Source organism: Tamandua tetradactyla, chromosome 1 (genome assembly GCF_023851605.1).
Source record: "Tamandua tetradactyla isolate mTamTet1 chromosome 1, mTamTet1.pri, whole genome shotgun sequence".
NCBI lineage: Eukaryota > Metazoa > Chordata > Mammalia > Pilosa > Myrmecophagidae > Tamandua > Tamandua tetradactyla.
In genome coordinates this window covers 163,362,520-163,382,850 of record NC_135327.1, presented here as the reverse complement: position 1 = coordinate 163,382,850, position 20,331 = coordinate 163,362,520, and the positions used below count along the sequence as shown (strand labels likewise).

General features: G+C 37.6%; 3 protein-coding genes across 16 annotated transcripts in view; all 3 read left to right on the top strand.

The window, feature by feature from the left end:
- Positions 1-20,331, top strand: part of CADPS2 (calcium dependent secretion activator 2) — a 617,203-nt gene that overhangs the window by 196,173 nt on the left and 400,699 nt on the right. The window lies entirely within an intron of this gene.
- Positions 9,013-10,892, top strand: RNF148 (ring finger protein 148). Its single transcript, XM_077163846.1, has 2 exons — positions 9,013-9,122; positions 9,787-10,892. The coding sequence occupies exon 2, from the start codon at positions 9,806-9,808 to the stop codon at positions 10,712-10,714; it is 909 nt and encodes a 302-aa protein (XP_077019961.1). The 5' UTR covers positions 9,013-9,122; positions 9,787-9,805; the 3' UTR covers positions 10,715-10,892.
- Positions 13,017-14,465, top strand: RNF133 (ring finger protein 133). Its single transcript, XM_077119334.1, has one exon. The coding sequence runs from the start codon at positions 13,295-13,297 to the stop codon at positions 14,417-14,419; it is 1,125 nt and encodes a 374-aa protein (XP_076975449.1). The 5' UTR covers positions 13,017-13,294; the 3' UTR covers positions 14,420-14,465.

The window sequence follows — 20,331 nt, the reverse complement described above, 5'->3', positions numbered from 1 at the left end:
GACCTTTTGTCTTAGTCATAATGAGGATAAGTCTTTCTTTAGTATATTGAGGCATATGAAATTAATAGCATTTTCTCTTGATAATGAGTATGTTGGACATATATATATATAATGATCTATATGTATTATATATATTGAAGAGAATATAAATGAGGATTTATAACCCATCAAGTTGTTGCTTAACGACTGCATATTACTCCATTTTTCAGATATAGAGATGTAGATGGAATTTATTCTTGACTTTTAGAGAGAAAATGTAGACAGCCTCTGATCTGTGATGTTAAATAAGCCTTTCCCTGGAAAACTGTTGTCAAAGTAATTCTTAGCTGAAGAAAGACCTGACAAATTATTGTCCATTCTACTGTTTTTAAATGAGTAGCCATATAAAGCAGAGGCTGCAGAAGCTTCTGGTATGTCTTAATAATTTGAAGTATAAGTGTATTTAAAAGCCAAGCAATTATTGGGAACCCAAAGCAAGTACTATTGTGCTAGTATAATGCAAGAGGGAAGAAATGGGATAAAAAAACAAATAAGACTAAACCATTCCTTACAAGACATTCTAAAACAATGTGAGAAATATAGTCAAACATGTATCTACCTATATATAATGAAGACAAAATTAAATTACTATTAAATAAGAGAAAAAAACATGTCAGAGAAACAGTTTGTTTCAGCTGGGGAGATCATGAAAGGGAACTTTAAATAAGTTTTAAAGGATGAGAAAAATTTTAGTAGGTGGAAAATGGAAGAAAGAGGCTTTACCGAGTTGGGAAGTGACTGGAAGGCCCATTTAGTGAACATTTACTACGCTAGCAGTAAGCGTGGTGATTTACAAATAAATGTGAAATATGTCATCTAATACTACCATGTCCAAGAAAGCTAGGCATTACTTCCTCTTCTTCCAGGTGAGAAAATTGATGCTCTGGGTGATTAACCTCACACAGCTAGTAGGGTTCAGATACTGGATTTCATAGCAGATCTGTCACACAGTCTGGTACCTCAGTGCACTCTTTCTGCTGGTGTGATGACTCTTTCATGTTTTCCTTCTCTGCTGCCTCCAAAAGGTATTAAATGACCTAATCTCCTCTGACCTACTGTTTCTAACTGTTCACTCAGCATTAGCTGAGCTCCAGAGGACCGGCCTTAGGAAGATAAAGCTTATGCAAACCTTCGATGACTGCCTGTGGCTTAGGAAGACCTAGGCTCTGTTTTAGGTTTTTGGACAATTTTTAAATGGTAGGGCTCAGAAAGTGACCTCCGCACCCATTTGATCCTTATTCTCAAACAGAATAGCCTTTTAAGAGAAGTAAACAAGTTCTTGTGGCAGTTCAAAGGGTTTTGCTTGGATATATTTTTTTTTCTTTTTTGAGTATGTTGCCTACATTCATTGCAAACATAAATATGGTTTAAATGCCTGGGTTCATTATTAAGATATGTTTAATTCTAAGCTCAAAGAAAAATAACAATACCACCAAATGCTGTCCTTGATCTTGTGTTCACTTAAGGATGTTTAGCTCCTCATTCTGTTCCATTTATCTTTCCATTCTGGTATGGCAATAGTAAATTAAGTTATATATACATTAATTCTCTAGAAGAATTAAAGTTTGGACTTATGATGCACACACTAAGTGTTCTAGAGTCTACTGAAATGACTACCCTATGCAAACAAAACTAGATACATTTTTGGAGGAGAAATATTACTGGTTAGGTTACAGAGAAAAATGACATTGACAATTTAATTCAGTTTTCATTGAGGACCTGTGATGTGCCAAATATTGTACTAGAAACTGGGTATTAAAAAATGAGATTAAGATTTAATCCCAGACCTCAGGGAAAATAATGGAGATGATAGCTTTGTAGGGGGTACTGTATCAGCTGTTCTCATTTGATAAACTACCCTAAAACTCTATGGCTTAAAACGGTAAGTGTCTGATGCTATTCAGGTGTGTGGATCAGGTATATAGTTCTTCAGGTCTTGGCTAGACTCATTTTTGTGTCTCTCATCACCTTTGGTTAGTATAGGAAGCTCTGGTTACCTTTACTGGGTTGTCTTACATATTTTCAGGTTGCCTATCTGGAGGATAGCTGTTCTGCCCCCAAGAGTTTTTCATCTTCTATCAGGCAAGCCTTGTTCACTTGGTGGTGGCAGTATTCTAAGACAGGGAGAGACGAATGTAAGGTACCTGAGGCTTAGGCTTGTAACTGGCATACCACCACATCTACAATAGTCTGTTGCCCAATGTAAGTCACCAAGTCATTCAGATTCAAGATGTATGGAAATAATTTCCACCTCTTTATGGGAGGAACAGATAAATCATGTTACAGGGGAGCATAGGTACAGGAGGGAAGTAGATGGTGCCATTTTGCAACCACTGAACTATAGGAACAGTTTTTTAGAAGGGACAAAGTCTGTTTAGGTAATATATACTGACTCCTGGGATAAGAACACAGAAACTACAAGCTCTTTGAATTATAAAAGCACAAATGTCTAGGACTTAACAGTAGTAGAAAATAAGGCTGAAGTGGTGCAAAGGCAACCAGACTGGAGCTCCTCTTCCTAGGAGCTTGGGTGTTATTTCTGTAGAGGGAGCTATGTATGGCTGCAAGCAACCAAAAATGCAAGGGCAAAGTTCATCACCTTTTTCTATAGATTGATATGGTAACAAAATGAATTTGAGGTGAGAAAAAACTGGTGTAGCGAGATGAGATAAGATACTGTTGTGATTTTCTAGACTACAGGAATGATTATGAAGACCAGAACCAAAGCAGTGATAATTATTCATCCAAGTGTGGTGAACCTAACCATATTAAGCATTCATTCATAGAAACCCTTTTGAGCCATATACTTTATTACATGTTTTGAAACACATATTCCCTTTCTGAAGACCATAAAGGCCTCAGGAAGTGTAGAAACTCTTACACAAGTATGTAAAGGTAACAAAAATTTCTGTAGCAACTGCAGACTGCAGTGACTCAGTCCAATTCATTTCTGACTCTGACAACCCAGAGTTAGTACAGGTTAAGGCAATCCTCTAGAAGACTGCAAGTTTAGGGACCCAGGTACCTGCACTTCTGACAAAGTACCTAAAGTGTGGGTGTCTCCACCCAGTCCTTCAGATTTTATGTATAGCTAGAACAAATCACAGGACTCCCTAAAAGTGCTATTCTTAAAATTATAATTTTATTATAGTAAAAGGATACAAATAAGAAGACAAGATGTTGCCTGATGTGGCTTCCAGTTCTTGGCCATGCTGCAAGAAAGAATTCAAGGATACAACACAGCATAGAGTAAGCAGACAGAAGACTTGTTAAGAAAGCACGTGAGAGGACAAGCAGGCACTCTAGCAAAGAAAGAGGGAGGGGCCAGAGTCCCAGACACCGAGGGGCAATTTGCTTTTATAGATTAGCTTTATTTTACTCACCCTGCTCTTCCTTGTTTGGGGCTCCTTTTCCTACCCTCCGGGGTGGTGTGTAATAGTAGACAGGACATTTGAGTGGATTGGGTGGCTTCACCCTTCTCTGTAGGTAACTCACTCAAATTGGGGTCCTTTGGTCTCCAGGTCCTGTTCATTGCTGTTCTCAGAGACTTTTTTCTCCTTGAGGTCCAACCACTTTAGGGAATGTACCCTTTGCTCAGTCTACCACCATCCTAATTTTAAGGCTGCCTCAAAGAGATGCATTGGGTGACATCTGGAAGGGTCTCAAACTCAAGCTACCATGTTCTTTCATAACACAGAGATGTTATTTTCTCAATCTTAGAGATGTAACTGAGAAATCAGGATTTAAGAGATGATTTATTTTTTTGTATGCTGTATGGCAGGGGTCACATTTTTTTCCATGTAAATATCCCCTTATTGCAGCACCATGTGTTGAATTTTTGTTTGTTTTGCTTGCGTGTTTGTTTGGGAATTGAACCTGGGTCTCCCATTTTACAGGCAAGAATTCTACCACTGAACTATCTTTGCACCCCTTAAGGGATGATTTTGATTACTGAATCATTATATAGCTATTCCTTTTTGTTTTCTGGTATATTGGAGTAGACTAGTGAGAAATACCTGAAATCTCTAAATTGTAATCCACCAACCTTGAGCTCTGATAGTGATTGTATAGCCTTTATGTTCTGCCCCTGTGATTGTAAAAACCTTGTGACTAACCTTCATTTGTACCCTGTTATCTAATTTTTCAACTTCAGAGTCTTGTAATTGCTAAAGATAGCCTCTAATGTTTATTATTGAAGGGTCTCTGGTCAGCCCAGAACTAACACAGCCCAAGTCCAGAGTTATCTTGATAACCAAGACTGGATCTAACCAAAGTGGGCCTGCCTGACATGCACTGTAGCTTGGATTTTAACCTACAAGTTACCTATACCTCATTCCAACATTTTATTACATATGTTCTCTGATTAAGCATATAATCAATCTGTGCATGCTCTCTAATTACATCATCTGAGGCCACCATGCTCATTTTCATAAACACTGCCCATCTTTTTCATTAATAAAACTATCAGAATTATGACAATTCAGGGAGACAGATTTTGACTATGCTCCTGGTAATAAACTGTTTCTCTCTCTGAAACCCTGGTGTCTCAGGAATTAGCTGTTGAGCATGTTGGGTAAAAGAATCCACAGCCTTTGTCTGGTAACAGAAGCTCACTGGGGTTTTGAGTGTCCCAAATTTATATGAAGTCACAGTAGGTGGACATGATTGATGTAATCAGTGTCCACTTGGTTGAGCTAAATTGTACCTCTCCTCCCTTCCCAGAGGCTAGGGAGGTGAACTAGTAGGAACTGGCTTAAATCCCCAACCCCCAGTTTCACATGATTATTCTTTCTGGTGTGACCAGCCCCCACCCTAAGGCTGTAATTTGGCTGGCCCCTCCTTGTCATCTCTTAGCATATGAGCCACACTTTAGCATATGTGCCTACCCTGAAGAACAAGACATTCTTATCACAGGAAATTCCAAAGTTCCAAAGGTTGCTTCTTCAGGCACTGGGGATGAAGACCAGCTGGGGTGGGGAGATGAGATAAAACGCTATTGTAAAATTCTAGATTATGGGAACGATTACGAAGGCCGGAATTGTAGTGATAGGAAGTATTCCTCAAGTGTGATATGCCTAACCATGTTGAACATTCATTCAGACATTTTTGAGCCAGGCACTGTGTTATGTATTTCCTTTCTTTAACACCAAAAAGACCTCATTGGAGCGTAGAAATTCTTACACAAGTTAAATTTTCTTCGTAGATCCCAGTATTTCCTAAGGTACCTTAGTAAATGGATAGGAATTATAATCCTGGTTTTGATAACAAAGAAATCATAGTTGGTGAGATAGTGATTTAAAATGTGCTGTGTCTCTTATGGCTGCTTTGTTTCCTCTAATGTACTTAATTTCCAGAGCTTTACTTAATTATAAAAGTTATATTGGATAGCATAAATAATAATAAATGGGGATCTTGAGTAAATTTCATGATTTTCTGTCTACATAATGGCCTACCTGGATCCCATTCCCATTCTTTCTTCCTATCTTGGCAACTGAACTTCTTTTTCTGAGTCCTAAATTTGGAGCTACCTTGACCTGGCAGGGGAAATACTCAAAACTTCTTAGAAGCTGCTGGGTTCAGTTATCAACTTGATTTGGCTCTGGTCCTCCCAGCTCTTTGCCTCAGCTCCCTGTTAGGGTGGTTTTTGCCCTTGAAACTCAACACACTTATTGTGGTTGATTATTTTAAAATTATTCCTTTAGGTAAACCTCAATAATTTAGAGCCTGAAGCTGCCATTTTTGTTTACCTACTCACCTGCCAGGTCATACCTTTTTCCCTTGGTGGCAGAGCAGTTTTTATGTTCGCTTTCCTTTTGACCATGTGCTTGGCCAGATAAGGAGTTCTCCACACCAGGATAAGTCTTTTTTAACCCAAGCCAGTCTCAGTGACATAATTTCAGCTTCCAGGGATTCCATTAGGCATGAGTTTGTGAGGCAATCTAGCTAAAGAGATGCTGAGAGAAGTCATGTGGGTTTCTGTAAAAAAAATGCTCCTGTGTTTTTAGAAAGGCATTTGGGAGTGGAAAAGTCCCTTTCTACTCTAAATGTTATTTGCATATGGTATCTGGAACTACAGTAACCACATGGAAATGAGGAAAGACAAACAATACACCAAAGAAACAGACTGAAAAAATGGAAAAAGTAGGGATTTTTGAGCAACTGAATCAACCAAACCTGGTGGCATATTTCAAGTCTCCTTTGTCTAACCTACATGGTTCAGCAGAATAAAAAACTTCTTAATACTAGGTTTTCTTTTTTTTATTCTTTTTTTTTTTTTTTACATGGGCAGGCACCGGGAAACGAACCCGGGTCCTTTGGCATGGCAGGAGAGCATTCTTGCCTGCTGAGCCACCATGGCCCTTAATACTAGGTTTTTAAGAAGAAAAGAAGTCTATGTATTAAATGGTCTAAAAGGAATGGAATCTAATAGTATCAATCATCCTCTTATCTCCCATTCAACCATCCTTTCTCTAAGATGGAATGCTTTTGTGCCTGGTCCTGATAAAATGGATGCAATTTGTAATTATGTTTCATGGACCACATAGATCACTTGTGAAGGTCTGTACAGTTTCTATCACAGTGTAACCTTGAATAACAGAGATGGGTTGAGGACTTCGTTCTAACAGGATGGGTGTAATGCCAACTCTAAAAGCTGACTCTGAGAAGAGCTCAGACCTGTTTACCCATCAGAGAAAAGTAAATTTTAGGATGGTTCCTTTGTCCCAAGGAACCTGGTGTTCTTTTACACCAGGGTTTCTCAAACTTACTCTTGACACTTTGGGCCAGATAATTATTTTTATAATGGAGTTGTCCTGTGCATTTTAGGTGGTTTAGCAGCTTTCCTGACCTCTACGCACTAGATTCCACAATACCCTAGGTGTAACAATCAAAACTGTTTCCAGACTTGCTAAAATTCCCCATGAGTTTAAAAATCCCCCGGGTTGAGAACCACTGTGTTAGAAATAGAGGATTGTTTCTTATAGGTGCATTTTGTCCAAAGACACAGAAGAGAGGGAGAGGTTCTAACTACTGTTGGCTTGACCACTTCATCTTATAGTGAGAAAATACAATGGAGTCATAAATTCTTTAAAGTGGTCATTTCAACTACTAAAGAACCTTTTGATTTGGAATATGTCTTGAGCAAAAGATAGTTATTTTTGTACTGTGCCCTTTAAAAATCAGCCAAATGAAGACAGAGTCACATTTACTTTATTTTTTATCCCATCCTCAGATGTTAAATAATTATGAATTTTATGAATAGTCTTTAATATGATGTTAAACTATCATAGTGAGGATTCACTTTGTCCATGTTAAATAGTATCAGCCAGGCATTAACAGTCCATTGTAACCTAGGGACAGTCTACAAGTAAAGACAGTTCAGATGTGAACTGATTCATGACTAAATAAAATTATATGAATGAGGGCAGTTGGCCAGTTCCAATTTTATCTTTAAAAACAAATACTACTTAATTATCATGGGCCAGGGAGTACAATAAATACCTTTGTCAAAACAGTACTCCTTAATTCTTTCAACATGCCTATGATTTAAATGTTCCTGTTGTTTTGCAAAATAGGAAATAATGTCTTTCTCCTCTTTTTGTATTCCCAGAGCTCTGCATGGGACCCTATATGTCATGGTTAGGGACATGTGTCAACTTGGCCAAGTTGTGGTACCTGTTAATCTGATTGGGCAAGTGCTGGCCTGTCTGTTGCAATGAGGACATTTCGTAGGATTAGGTCATGATCACGTCTGCTGCATCCACAGCTGATTCCATTTGTAATCAGCCAAAGGGGAGTGTCTTCTGCAATTAGTGATGCTAAATCTAATCATGGGAAGCCTTTTAAGGAGGACTCAGAGGAGACAGGTTCCATTCCTGTTTTGGCTGGTGAGCCTCTCCTGTGGAGTTCATCCAGGCCATCCATCAGAGTCATCGGCTTCGCAGCCTGCCCTGTGAATTTTGGACTCTGCGTTCCTGCGGTCACGTGAGACACTTTTATAAATTTTATATTTGCAAGTGTTCGCTGTTGATTCTGTTTCTCTAGAGAAGCCTAACTAATACACTATATATACCCTGTTCATAGTGGATAATAAATGTGTAAGTGGGTGTTGCCAATTTATTGGCTCCCTGAAACAGAATTCAGGTGAAGACTTCAAATAAACACAAACACATGGTAAAGCACCCCTCAAGCAGGACAGGTGCTGTAGAGAGCAGATTTAGTAATTGGGTGGTTCCTGGTAGCTGTGGTCATCCTCTCCCGTACCCACTACCGTCCCCTCAATTAGCAAGTCTGTTAATTCAACTTCTAAAAGAGTGCTTTGATTTGTCCCCACACCTTTACTAAGAGTATGAGTCCAAGCCACTGTCCTGTTCTAATTTAAGCTCATTTTACCACTTTTTTCCCTCCTCTAATCCATTTACCACATTAAATAGTTGAAGTGCGCTTTTTTTTTAAAAGTGAACATATTGAAACATGTTTAAATCAATCCCGCTGCCACTCCACTTTGGTGTGTTCTCTGGTAGCAGGGACATAATCTAAAATCCTTAGCCCAACATTTATGACCCTGAATGCTCTAATTTCTGTTTGTCTTTCCTCCCTCATCACCCTTGGCTCACCCTGACGCTCTTGGATAGCCCAGCTCATCTTCTTTTAGGCCCTTTAACTTTAGACATTTCTTCCCACCTTAGGGTCTTGAAATTGCCTTTTCCTTGCCTGAAATTTTCTTACCCCGTTCTTTGCTTGAATAATCTTGATATATCTTTCAAGTGTTAGACTAAATATCATTTTCTTAAAGAGATCTGCCTGGTTCTTTAAATTTGGCCCCATTTCACATCTGTTCTTTCTCTTGGTATTTGATGCTTTTCCTTCATGGCCCTTTTCATGATTTGCAGTTCTATGATGACTGTGTTTATTCTTAATATTGTCTCGCAATAGATAGCAAACATCATAAGAACAAGGCTTTTCTTCTCCTATATATGCCCAATGCTTAGCATTTGCCTAGTACATAGTGGATTCTCCACAGCTGTTTCAATGAACATCGTTGAAGTCATTTTGTAAGACAGCAGTATATCAGGACCACAAAGGTTAAATTTATGCTTTGTTTACTTTCTGTTGAATTGTTAAAGTCTAGGATTAGTATTTAATGTTTGAAGAGATTAGCATGACTAGCCCCTGCTTCCAAGAGAATGGCAACTAGGTGGCATGGAATCATATACAAGAGCTGGTGACTGGCCAGTACATGTACTAATTTATAAATGTTTTCTATCTTTGCATTCCAGATAGAAAACAAATAGCATGAAGTGGTTAGGTGGTGTTTTCAATCTAGCAAGTTCTAGGAAAGAAACTCAGGGCTTTAAAATTTTTTAATGTATTCATTTTTTGTTTTAGAGTGTATTCAGATTGTTATATACCATGAGTCAGTGCTTCACACCTTTTAGCCAATAGGATTTCAGTTTTCAGTGCACTAATATAAACTCTTAGATTGGCTTAACTACCTCTGATGTCACAATTTCCCCATGAAGAAGTCATAATTTTCATGAAATCACATTGTACTGACAATAATTCTTACTGTTTTGTTTCATTATGAGAAAGATAAACTACCAAAAACAAAAATGCTGGACAGAGCAAGATATCTTTGATCCATGTAGACCTTTTGCATTTATGTGCTTTAAGTATCTGCTGACAACAATCAAAGCCAGCTTCTTTACTTTCTTTTACAATTGACATTTTGTTTTTCATATTTTTTAGTTAATAGACAAATGGAGGAATGAGCCTACTTACAACTTCTTCTTCAACTCATAGTTCTGTTTCATTTGGACTATTGAGACTTATCATCTTTCTACTACTTAGCCTTCCTGACTCAAAAGGAAAAGCCATTTGGACAGCCCACCTGAATATAACGTTTCAGGTGGGAAATCGGATTATATCAGAATTAGGAGAGAGTGGCGTGTTTGGAAATCATTCTCCTCTGGAAAGGGTGTCTGGTGTGGTGGTACTTCCTGAAGGATGGAATCAGAACGCTTGTAATCCTATGACTAATTTCAGCAAGCCTGTGCAGACAGACTCTTGGCTGGCCCTCATTGAACGGGGGGGCTGTACCTTTACACATAAAATCAATGTGGCTGCAGAAAAGGGAGCAAATGGGGTGATCATCTATAACTATCCAGGTACGGGCAACAAAGTATTTCCCATGTCTCATCAGGGAACAGAAAATATAGTCGCGGTGATGATAGGCAATTTGAAAGGCATGGAACTTTTGCACTTGATTCAGAAAGGAGTCTATGTAACGATCATAATTGAAGTTGGGAGAATGCACATGCCATGGCTGAGCCATTATGTCATGTCTTTGTTTACCTTCCTGGCTGCCACAGTTGTCTACCTATTCCTGTACTGTGCCTGGAGACCTAGAGTGCCCAATTCTTCCACCAGGAGAAGACAGACAAAGGCAGATGTGAAGAAAGCTATTGGTCAGCTTCAACTGCGAGTGCTCAAAGAGGGCGATAAGGAACTAGATCCAAATGAAGACAATTGTGTTGTTTGCTTTGACATATACAAACCCCAAGATGTAGTGCGCATTTTAACTTGCAAACATTTTTTCCATAAGGCTTGCATTGATCCCTGGCTTTTTGCCCATAGGACATGCCCCATGTGCAAGTGTGACATTCTGAAGACTTAAACTCAGAGAGAGAATCTTCTGAAGATAATACTGAGTCTTTTCAAAGGTTAGAATTAGATGGAATTCTCTTAGAGCACTTGATGTAGGGAGAAAATTCAACTTCAGTTTTTCTACCCAAGTTCTAAAGAGGGTGAAATGCATGTGTTTTAAAAATAAAACTCCATATCATGCCCAGCTATTTGAACTTGTTGTTTTTTAATCATTTTTTATTGTTATACATTTCTGCCCTTATTCAAATAAGAACATTAGTATATGCTAAAAATAGTCTTTATCTTCAAATTACAATTATATGACATTGCTATACAAAGAATGTCATAGTATTTTAGTTTCCTTTTTTAAATTCTACTTTTTCTACTTTGCTTCCATATTGTATTTAATTTTTGATATCTAATAATATGTATGTCTGAGCAATAAAATTTATTCTAGGATTAGTTATTGACTTGGTTCTCTGTGGTTAATTAATTTTATTAATGCCAAGAATTTCTGAAAAATCTAATTTCCATAGCAACTGACTGGGTGGGTAATATGTCCTAAATAATTATTTTAGGTGATAGTAGTTTGGGTACTTCATTGAAAATATTTTAAAATATCAGGACCCTCATTTAGGGCAGTATTATAAAAATTCACCTTTGTTTGCTGAAACCCTTTAAATCCTAGCATGGTGAACCAGCTATGGTAGCAGATTTCTCTCTTGGAAATGTCTTTAGTTAAACCTTATCTTCTGAAATTGGTGGTAAGTGTTTTTCTGGGGCATTATGATAACAGCGAAAGAGCAGAGCTGAAATTTTGTTCAGTTGCCATTTTAAATTTTATCTTTTGCATTATTTTGTCATGTTCTCTTTTCTAGTAGATAAATAAACACGTGTGCCAATGAGAAGATAAAAGAATTAGATTTTGTTGGTTTGTGAAAGATCTCTTTCTGTGGATAATGTGCTAAACTGTTGACTTCCAACTTGGATGGTACTTTGTGTGAGTCTATACACTTTGCATTGCATACACTTATGCATTTAAATAAAAGTAAAGGGAGGTTATATGGAAAAGAAATCAAATTAAAGGCTTCTTTTTGGAAGAGAAAATCGATCTTTATGAGCTGAAGGTTTCACATAATTGTCTTTTCTTTTTATGACACTTTGTGTTGGGTCCATAAGGCACTTTTCTCTTTCTTCTCCCTCAGTTATCATGCCCTAGCCCTAAAATTGTTGGTTCATAATTCATTAGTACCATTCCTTGATCCCTTTGAAACCCAAACAGAGTAGTTTCTTAGCACCCTTATACATGGGATGTCAGAGATATGTATGTTCAAAGTCAAAATGCTGGTGAAAAAAAAAAAGCCACCGAGCTCTACTACCAGGAAAGCATATGGCAGCAGAAAGCCAACTATCCACATTCCTTAGGAATTCACAAGTCATTCTTTGACGTTGAAGTCATATATTGACAACAGCATAGCGAAAATGTAGGCCGAGTTGGCATTTTTGTAGAGGTTTTCTATGAGGGGTGTTTGAGTTTGGGAAAAAAAAATTTTTAAAGCATCAACTTGTGACCTTTAACAGTTGGCGCTGTTAATTGTTACTTTTAAGAGGGGACCGTAACAGTTTTCCTTTTTAAAAATCAATAATTGCATTTTTGTTTAGAATTGTGTTAAACTAATATTTTTTTCTCCTGTACCCTTCCTCTACTTCCCTCAGTATATTGTTTGATTAGTAACAAATGCTAGATTCTCCAGAAAAATGAGCTTCTATGGATGATGGTCTTCTTTTTTAACTTCTGTCACCCATTTATAGTCATGTAAGAATGAGAAAATGAAGCTGTAATAAATGAATAGGATACCCTACTTTTAAAATAAAAACAAAGCAAAACAAACTTCTGAACAAATTTGTATTAAAGTTATTATGATAGATTAAATTATAAATTGAAGACTAGCACCATGACCAAATGTGAGTTAAGAAATAGTGTTACCAAGTTTACCACTTTTAACCTCACCTTATTAATATAACAGAATGTTAATTTTAAATTATTTTTTAAACCTTACCATTTTGTTGAAAATATTTCTTTCTCTCAGAGTAAGGAAAGAAGTATATAATTGTTTGGCTTCCTTGCATGTTTTCAGGTTTAAAAAGCATATTGTTTAACATGTCCACTTAATTTTTAATTTTGTTTGATATCTTCTAACATGATATGTAGGTCAGTGATTGAACCATATTAAATAACATAGAAATCTGCCATAAGAACATTTGAAACATTCCAGCCAATACATTTAAAGCATGCGCTAAGCTCTTATCTAATTGGCTGTGTTGTCTTTTATGTCATAATCATATCACCCAACAGTCAGTGGTATCTAGAGATAGACTAGTGAGACAGGGACTTTTTTTCAATCTAAAGTTTTTCTCTTTCTCTAATAAAACATCTGAAACTCATAAGCCGTCTTTAAGAATTTCTTACAGAAACATGCTGGAGGACAATAGAAATTGTTTTCACCCAGAAGATTGTTTTCTCCTTTTGATTTTAAATTGATTGTCAACAGATGTGGAAACCACATCTTTTTGTTGGGTTGGCTCTTAAGTCACTAGGGCAGAGAGAGAGATGAATCTACTCATGACTGGCACTTCAAGAAATAATGCTACATCTTCCTGGCTTATGAAATTCAGTTTTCTTTGGCTTTTTAGTCAGAACTGTTGCAGAGCCAGTGCTGTTTGGACTGCTTACATGAACATATCATTTCATGTTGGGAATCGCATGTTGTCAGAGTTAGGAGAGACTGGAGTATTTGGAAGAAGCTCCACTTTGAAGAGAGTGGCAGGAGTTGTCGTGCCACCAGAGGGAAAAACACAAAATGCATGTAATCCTAACACCAGTTTCGGCCGACCAAAGGACTCAGAGACATGGCTTGCGCTTATTGAACGGGGAGGTTGTACCTTTACACAGAAAATTAGGGTGGCAACCGAGAAAGGAGCCAGTGGAGTGATCATCTATAACTTTGCAGGAACTGGCAATCAGGTTTTTCCCATGTCTCATCAGGCATTTGAAGACATGGTTGTAGTGATGATTGGCAACTTAAAAGGCACAGAAATTTTGCGTTTAATTCAAAAAGGAGTTCACATTACAGTCATGATTGAGATAGGAAGAAAACACATCATCTGGATGAATCTCTATTTTGTCTCTTTTGTTATCATCACAACTGCTACTTTAGCCTATTTCATCTTTTATCATATTCGAAGACTTTGGCTAGCAAGGATTCAGAGAAGGAGATGGCAACAGTTAACAACAGATCTCAAGAAAGCATTTGGCCAGCTCCAACTTCGGGTGTTAAAAGAAGGAGATGAAGAAATAAATCCCAGTGGAGATAGCTGCGTAATTTGTTTTGAGCCCTATAAGCCTAATGATACAGTTCGTGTTTTGACTTGTAAACATTTTTTCCACAAGAATTGCATTGACCCCTGGATTCTATCCCATGCGACGTGCCCCATGTGCAAATGTGACATTCTTAAAGCTTTGGGAATTAAAGTGGATGTTGAAGATGGAGCCGAATCTTTGCAAGTTCTAATGGCCAGTGAATTGCCTGGAATCCTATCACCTAATGAAGAGGGGACAAGTAATGAACTTCCTCCTGCAAGACGGTCAGATAAACGGCCCCACATGGGGCAACACCCTACTTTTCAGAATGACAACCAGCCTAATTCAGTAGCAGAATTTCATCCTTCACCTTGACAGCATGATCTTTGAGAAGGTGGATTAAACCTGTTTGTCAAATCAAGCCCTGACACTGACAAGCGGTTTGTTCTTTTAAGCGTGGTTTTTGTGTCTGTTTTTGCTACTTCGGTAATTTTCTAGATTCTTATCAGACAGAGAAACAAAAACAAAAAAAGGCCCAGCAGGATTTTGTTTAACTTGTGACCTTTGCAACATTAATTTTTGTCATGTATATTATACTTCTGAGTGTTTATGTGTTTGTTTTAATGCACACATGCATGTAAAAAACAAGGACAGACTTTCACCCTTACATGTTTTGTTTGTATTTATATTGGGCTCTGATTTGGTAAGAAAATTGTTAATACAGTTGCATGTTGGTTGAAATATAGACATCATGAATTATGTTTGAAAAACATGAATTATACTTTGAGCTGAAGAGCAAACTTTATGCTTTGATATTATATTTACAGTACAATATATTCTGAAGTTGTGCTGTATTTTTTTTCATTCATGGCATGAAAATTTTGCTGTAGAGAACTGTATGGCTTTTATTCTTGATAAATTTCTGTCCAAGCGATTAGTACTTCTTTGTGATCTGCATCTGCATAATCATAGCAATTTTTAAATACCAGCATGTTTTACGGGAATGACAAATATTTCAATGCTCAATATTGTTTGTCACAATTGTTAATTTTTATACATAGATGTAAACAATTAGATTCCTATGATAGTTAGCCTTGATATATTTACTTCCCATGTATCCATCTCTAGCCTGAATTTATTTTTGCCATTAAATAAAATGTTTAAAATACATCAGATTATTTTAGAGATAAGCAGCAGAATGTAGAAATTACTGTAACAACAGTTTAATATTTTATTTGTTTTGTTCACTGTATTCCTAGGGTCCAGCACAGCAACCAGCACTCAAATATTTGCTGAATGAATGAGTAAATGAATGAATGGGTAGTGATACCTTTTTCATAATGTGTCATGTGTTCACCTGAAAGGGTAGTCAGTCTATCCCAGTCTTACAAAGTAATGGAAAATAAGCGCTGAAAAAAATCATCCTGAAAGCACTCAGATAAAATATGAAATTGTGATTTTAGCCCAGAATTAATTACTACAGCTTAGAGGCATAATTTTAATGAGGAACTTTTCCTCCTCCAGGGCTGAAATTGGGATTGAAATATTTGGGCAACCCTGGGGATAGACCTAATGAAGGTGAATTTTGTGAGTTGCTCAGTGCAAAAGATGGGAATTCAGGGACAAGTAAGGGCTGTGCTCGGCTCTAATTGCAACCCCAAAGAAGACTATTTAGAGGAGGATGAACACCCCCCCTAAGGCCAGGGAGAATCAGGGCATAGCAGAAAATAGGCAGATGAGCAGGTGGAAGTGATGCTGTGCTTGTTTTATGCAGATTTCTCACACTCAATCCTGGAAAGATTTAGACTCTATTAATCACAAGAGCTCTTCTCGAAAGAACTGCTTCACAGCAAGCCTATTGGAAGGTTTAGCTACTGTTTTAAGTTTTTCTTGGGGAAATAACTCCCCGGAGGGGCCAAGGACCACATTAAAGAGGCAGGACACGGAGGACCGTGGGAGGACCACCTCCTAAGCCAGGATGAAATGCCGGTCTTAGACTGGCCACTCTTGGCCTCTCCGTCACCAGGAGCAAGTAGCTGATGGAGGTGGCTAGAGTGATTTCCTCTCATTATCTCAAGGAATTATTTGGAGCCATGGAAACAGATGCACCTGGTAGCACTGGCAGTCCCTAAACTCTGGGTTCTAGGATCATTTCAACATTATGCACTCGAAGCAAATTCATGAATGGTAAATATTCCATGGTAGACCCGATACTTGAGGAATTTTTCTCTCTTTACACTCCCAGAGCCATTGTGTTGTCTTTCCATTTCTCCTTTGTACTTTTCCTTGGTTTCTCCTTTCCTTTCACTCCTTTTCCTTTCTTTGGCTCTTTAGTGTCAATTTTAGCTCGGTTTGCCTGCCTAGAGTGTTGTAAATGATCAGTAAACCAGTTTTACTCTGACTTTAATAACCAGGATCTAGAAGTAGCACTGCTGTTATGTTCCATGTTAGATAATATTCATGGTAGTAGATTTTTACCCATTCTGTAGGCTGCTCCATTTTCTCTTTGTACCTAATGATTGAAATATATTTTGCCACAATGACGTAGAACTGTAATGTGAGTTATTTTGCCTCTGATACCAGTTTTGTAACGCGCTACCCTTGTATTTCTTCTTTGTTTATATTTTTGTAGTCTTTGATAATGCAAATTCGATTTTACCTACCCTCCCCCCCATAGTCTGCCCTCACAAGATTGGATTAAAATGACGTAGGCTTTTCTGGGGTCCATAACAGATGCAAATCAGCATAGATGCCATTCAGTGAGACAGAAAATACTATAGGAGAAGCAACTTTTAGGTAAAAAGAAATTCAAATTTTGGGTATATTGAATTTGAGGAATATATAGAACTTTTAGGTGATGTCTACTTCAGAGTTGATAATATAGGATTGTACTAGAGTACTAGAGAGACATTTGGGCTGGAAATAGTGCCATACAATTGCCAGCTTTTCTTGTGTGATGTGAGGGCCTTGGCTTGCCTAGAGTAGTGGTTAACTCTATGAATGAATGATTGACAACAAGTGTGTGATAAATATTTGTTGCATGTATCATTATAACTACGGATGATACCATGGGAATAGATGGTACCTCTTGGGAAGAATTGTATAAGGTGAGAAGAGCAGAGGTTGGGACTGCAGCTCTGGTAGCAACCATTTATCCTGTAGATAAGATGGAATCCAGAAAGGATAGTAGAGGAAAACCAAGAGAGACCAGAATATTAAAAGACAATGGAGGAGGGTGCACGGGTATTTCAGTGGTTAGAATGCCTGCCTTTCATGTGGGAGACCTGGGTTCAATTCCTGGACCATGCATCCCCCCCCCAAAAAAAAAAAGACAATGGAGGAGAAAGTTGCAAAACTTGCAAGAGTATAAGTTAGGAAAAACCAAGTAGTATTTATCCTAGATATATGTGAAGTATGCTAGAGCACTTAATTCATAACCCTTATGGACTACCAAATATAGTGCCTCATGAGCTCAAATGTTTCTTAATCCCTCTAGTCTCAAGCTCTACCTTTACGAAGCACACCATTCTCTGCATTCAAGGGCTAGGTTCCTAAAAATTCTATAGTAGGTTGAAAAAGAGAGTAGACTCTGGGACTTGAGGTTGACATGGTTCAGTCTATATTAGATACCTACTATATATTCTTCATTATATTGGATATTAAGTTAGGGATCTAGTGACGGACATTAGCACGTGGGATTTCTGGCAGAGTTTGTAGTCTAATTTGTAGGAGAAATACTGAATTAATTCTTCATTAGTTGGGATTGGGACTAGGAAGTTCAGGGTCCATGGACCTAATTTTATTTCCAGGTCATGAGATGCCCCATGAAGAGAAACACTCACATATAATGGAAGGTTGCATAGTTAATTTCTCATGCTCCTTTTCGTAATTTCTTGAGGCTGTAAAGGTATAACTTCTCAGTAAGGTTTTACTTAGGGCCTTGGGTACCTAGGTAAGGTTCTTAGGATACTTGGGTAATGGGCATTAGGGCACGTTACCTAAATTATCTCAGATATACTTTTTATATTTATCATTTTTGTGGATTAAATGAGATAAATGTAAGGTTGTTAGCAAAAGCCTTGATACATGGTAGATAACTCAGTATGTGGTGATTTAGTATTATGTAAATTTTACCATTGCTATATAGGGGCTCCTGAATTTGCAGTAACCCCCATTTACAATGTTGTGTGATTTTTTTTCTTTTCCAGGCTTTGCTCAGCTTCCCAAGTGAAGCTGCGAATTGTGATGGAAATGATGAGGTGTTAGTAATAATAATAGTTACAGTAGATCTGGGTGCTGGTATATGCACTTAACAGATATAAACTTAATCCTAATAGTAACTATGTGAGATAGACATCATTAGCATCCACATTTATTAGATGAGGAAACAGACCCAGAGGAGCTAAGTAACTTGCCCGAAGTTAAACAGGCAGTATGTGACAGAGTCTGGATTTTAATTTAGTTTGGTTCCACAGCTCATGGTCTTAGCCCTACACTACACTTAGCTTGATACTCTAGTTTTTAAGTAAAGGAGGAAGCATTAAGATTAGTCCAATTTTAGGGATTTAAAGGAATGAACACTGGGTGGAAATCCCAGCTAAAGGCATTGAATGTGCTAGCAAGAAGGAGGTTGAAGTGATACCTTATGAGATCTCAACATAATTCGAAAAGATAAAGGAGTTTGCATACTTATATCTGAGTATAAAGGAAAATACAGCTATAGGAATGGATGGTTCCATTTAGGAAATATTGATTCTGGAATTGGCAGTTCTATAGTGTAAAAAAGGATTAATTAGAGGGATTTTAATATAGGCTTTCTTTTCCTTTCTCCTAAAGTTTGAAAGAGATGAAAAATAATTTCTGTAATTCCCCTCATAATTGATATCAGTCCTTTTCTAAGTGTTCGAGCAGAAGAAGCACTGTTGCTCATTGAAAAGGACACGTGCTTTTATATCAGACGTCTGGCATTTGTATCCTCTCCCCAGGGTAAACCATCTGTCTTGGAGTTGTGGTCCTCAAAGTGTGATCCTTAGGCCAGCAGCATGCACATCACTTGGAAACTTGTTAGAAATGCAAATTATCAGTCTATCAGTCCCCACTTCAGACCTACTGATTCAGAAAATCTGGGGATGCCCAGAGATCTGTTTTAAAAAGTCTCCCAGCTGATTATAATGCACACTTAAGTGTAAGAACTTCTGCTGTCTTTGAGGGTGGGTTCATTTTCAGCTATGGATCTGTCGCACAGTTATATTCAAACAGAAATAGAATAAGTGAAAGTGATTATAAATTTTAAAGTTCTATACAAATAATTGCTATTATAACAGTAAGGTATTAAAAGATACATCCAGGCATATTTCTTGTGTATAGCTGTTCCCTGATTGATACATGACTATGCACAGGAATGCTTGTTCCTTTCCTCTCCCACTGCTGGTTCTTCTATCTACCACCACTATTTAACCATCAAGGGAGGTCTGAGAAAAGTAATAGATTTTAGACAATTTGTAAGTTCTTGAGGAGGACAAAAAAGAAAAAAAACTGTGAAAGGCTAAAATAGCTTACAGCAGGTAGGCTGCCCAGAACTGGAAGATGATAAATTTTCGTTTGACCTGTTCACTAAAAGTCTGATAAGACTCCAACATGCTGTAAGAGTAAGACAAAGATGAAATTCAGTAGGGAAACATGTAAATTCTTAGGCTTCAATTCCAAGGAAGATTCAGTTTAACTTGCACAAAAAAAATAGCTGAAAATAAGTGCACAATGAGCCATTGGGCATGAAAACAGACCATCTGAAAGTAAATAGCTACTTCTGCATTAATAGTAGCATTGCTTCTAGAACTAGAATTAATTTCTGCCCTTTTCTTCTCCTGGATGGTGTGATTTTACCCATAGAGTTGGTTCATTTCTTAGTTAGTTCATTCATTCAACAAATATCGATAGCCCTGGAAATAAAGTGCCAAACCATGCAAAACTCTTTGCCCTCACAGAGCTTACTTTCTAGTGGGAGGAAAAGATAATAAGCTCAATAAATAGAAAGTTTGTTACATAGTAATAAGTGCCATGAAGAAAAATAAAGAAAATAGGATGAGAAGCTGTGGGAGGAAGAGTTAACATTTTCAAAAGGGGAGGCTTTACCAAGATACTAAATAGTTAAGCAAAGACCTGAAGGGCCTGGAGTCTGAGTCATGCCTCCTCTAGAACCCAGAGAAAGTGGAATGTGTACAAAGGAGAGCCACCAGTATAGTAAAGGGGTCTGGTCATATGAGGAATGTCTAGGGAAAATGTTTAAC

Bases quoted from the DNA above. Each gene is read 5' to 3' on its own strand.
- RNF148 (XM_077163846.1), top strand. From the start codon at position 9,806: ATGAGCCTACTTACAACTTCTTCTTCAACTCATAGTTCTGTTTCATTT.
- RNF133 (XM_077119334.1), top strand. From the start codon at position 13,295: ATGAATCTACTCATGACTGGCACTTCAAGAAATAATGCTACATCTTCC.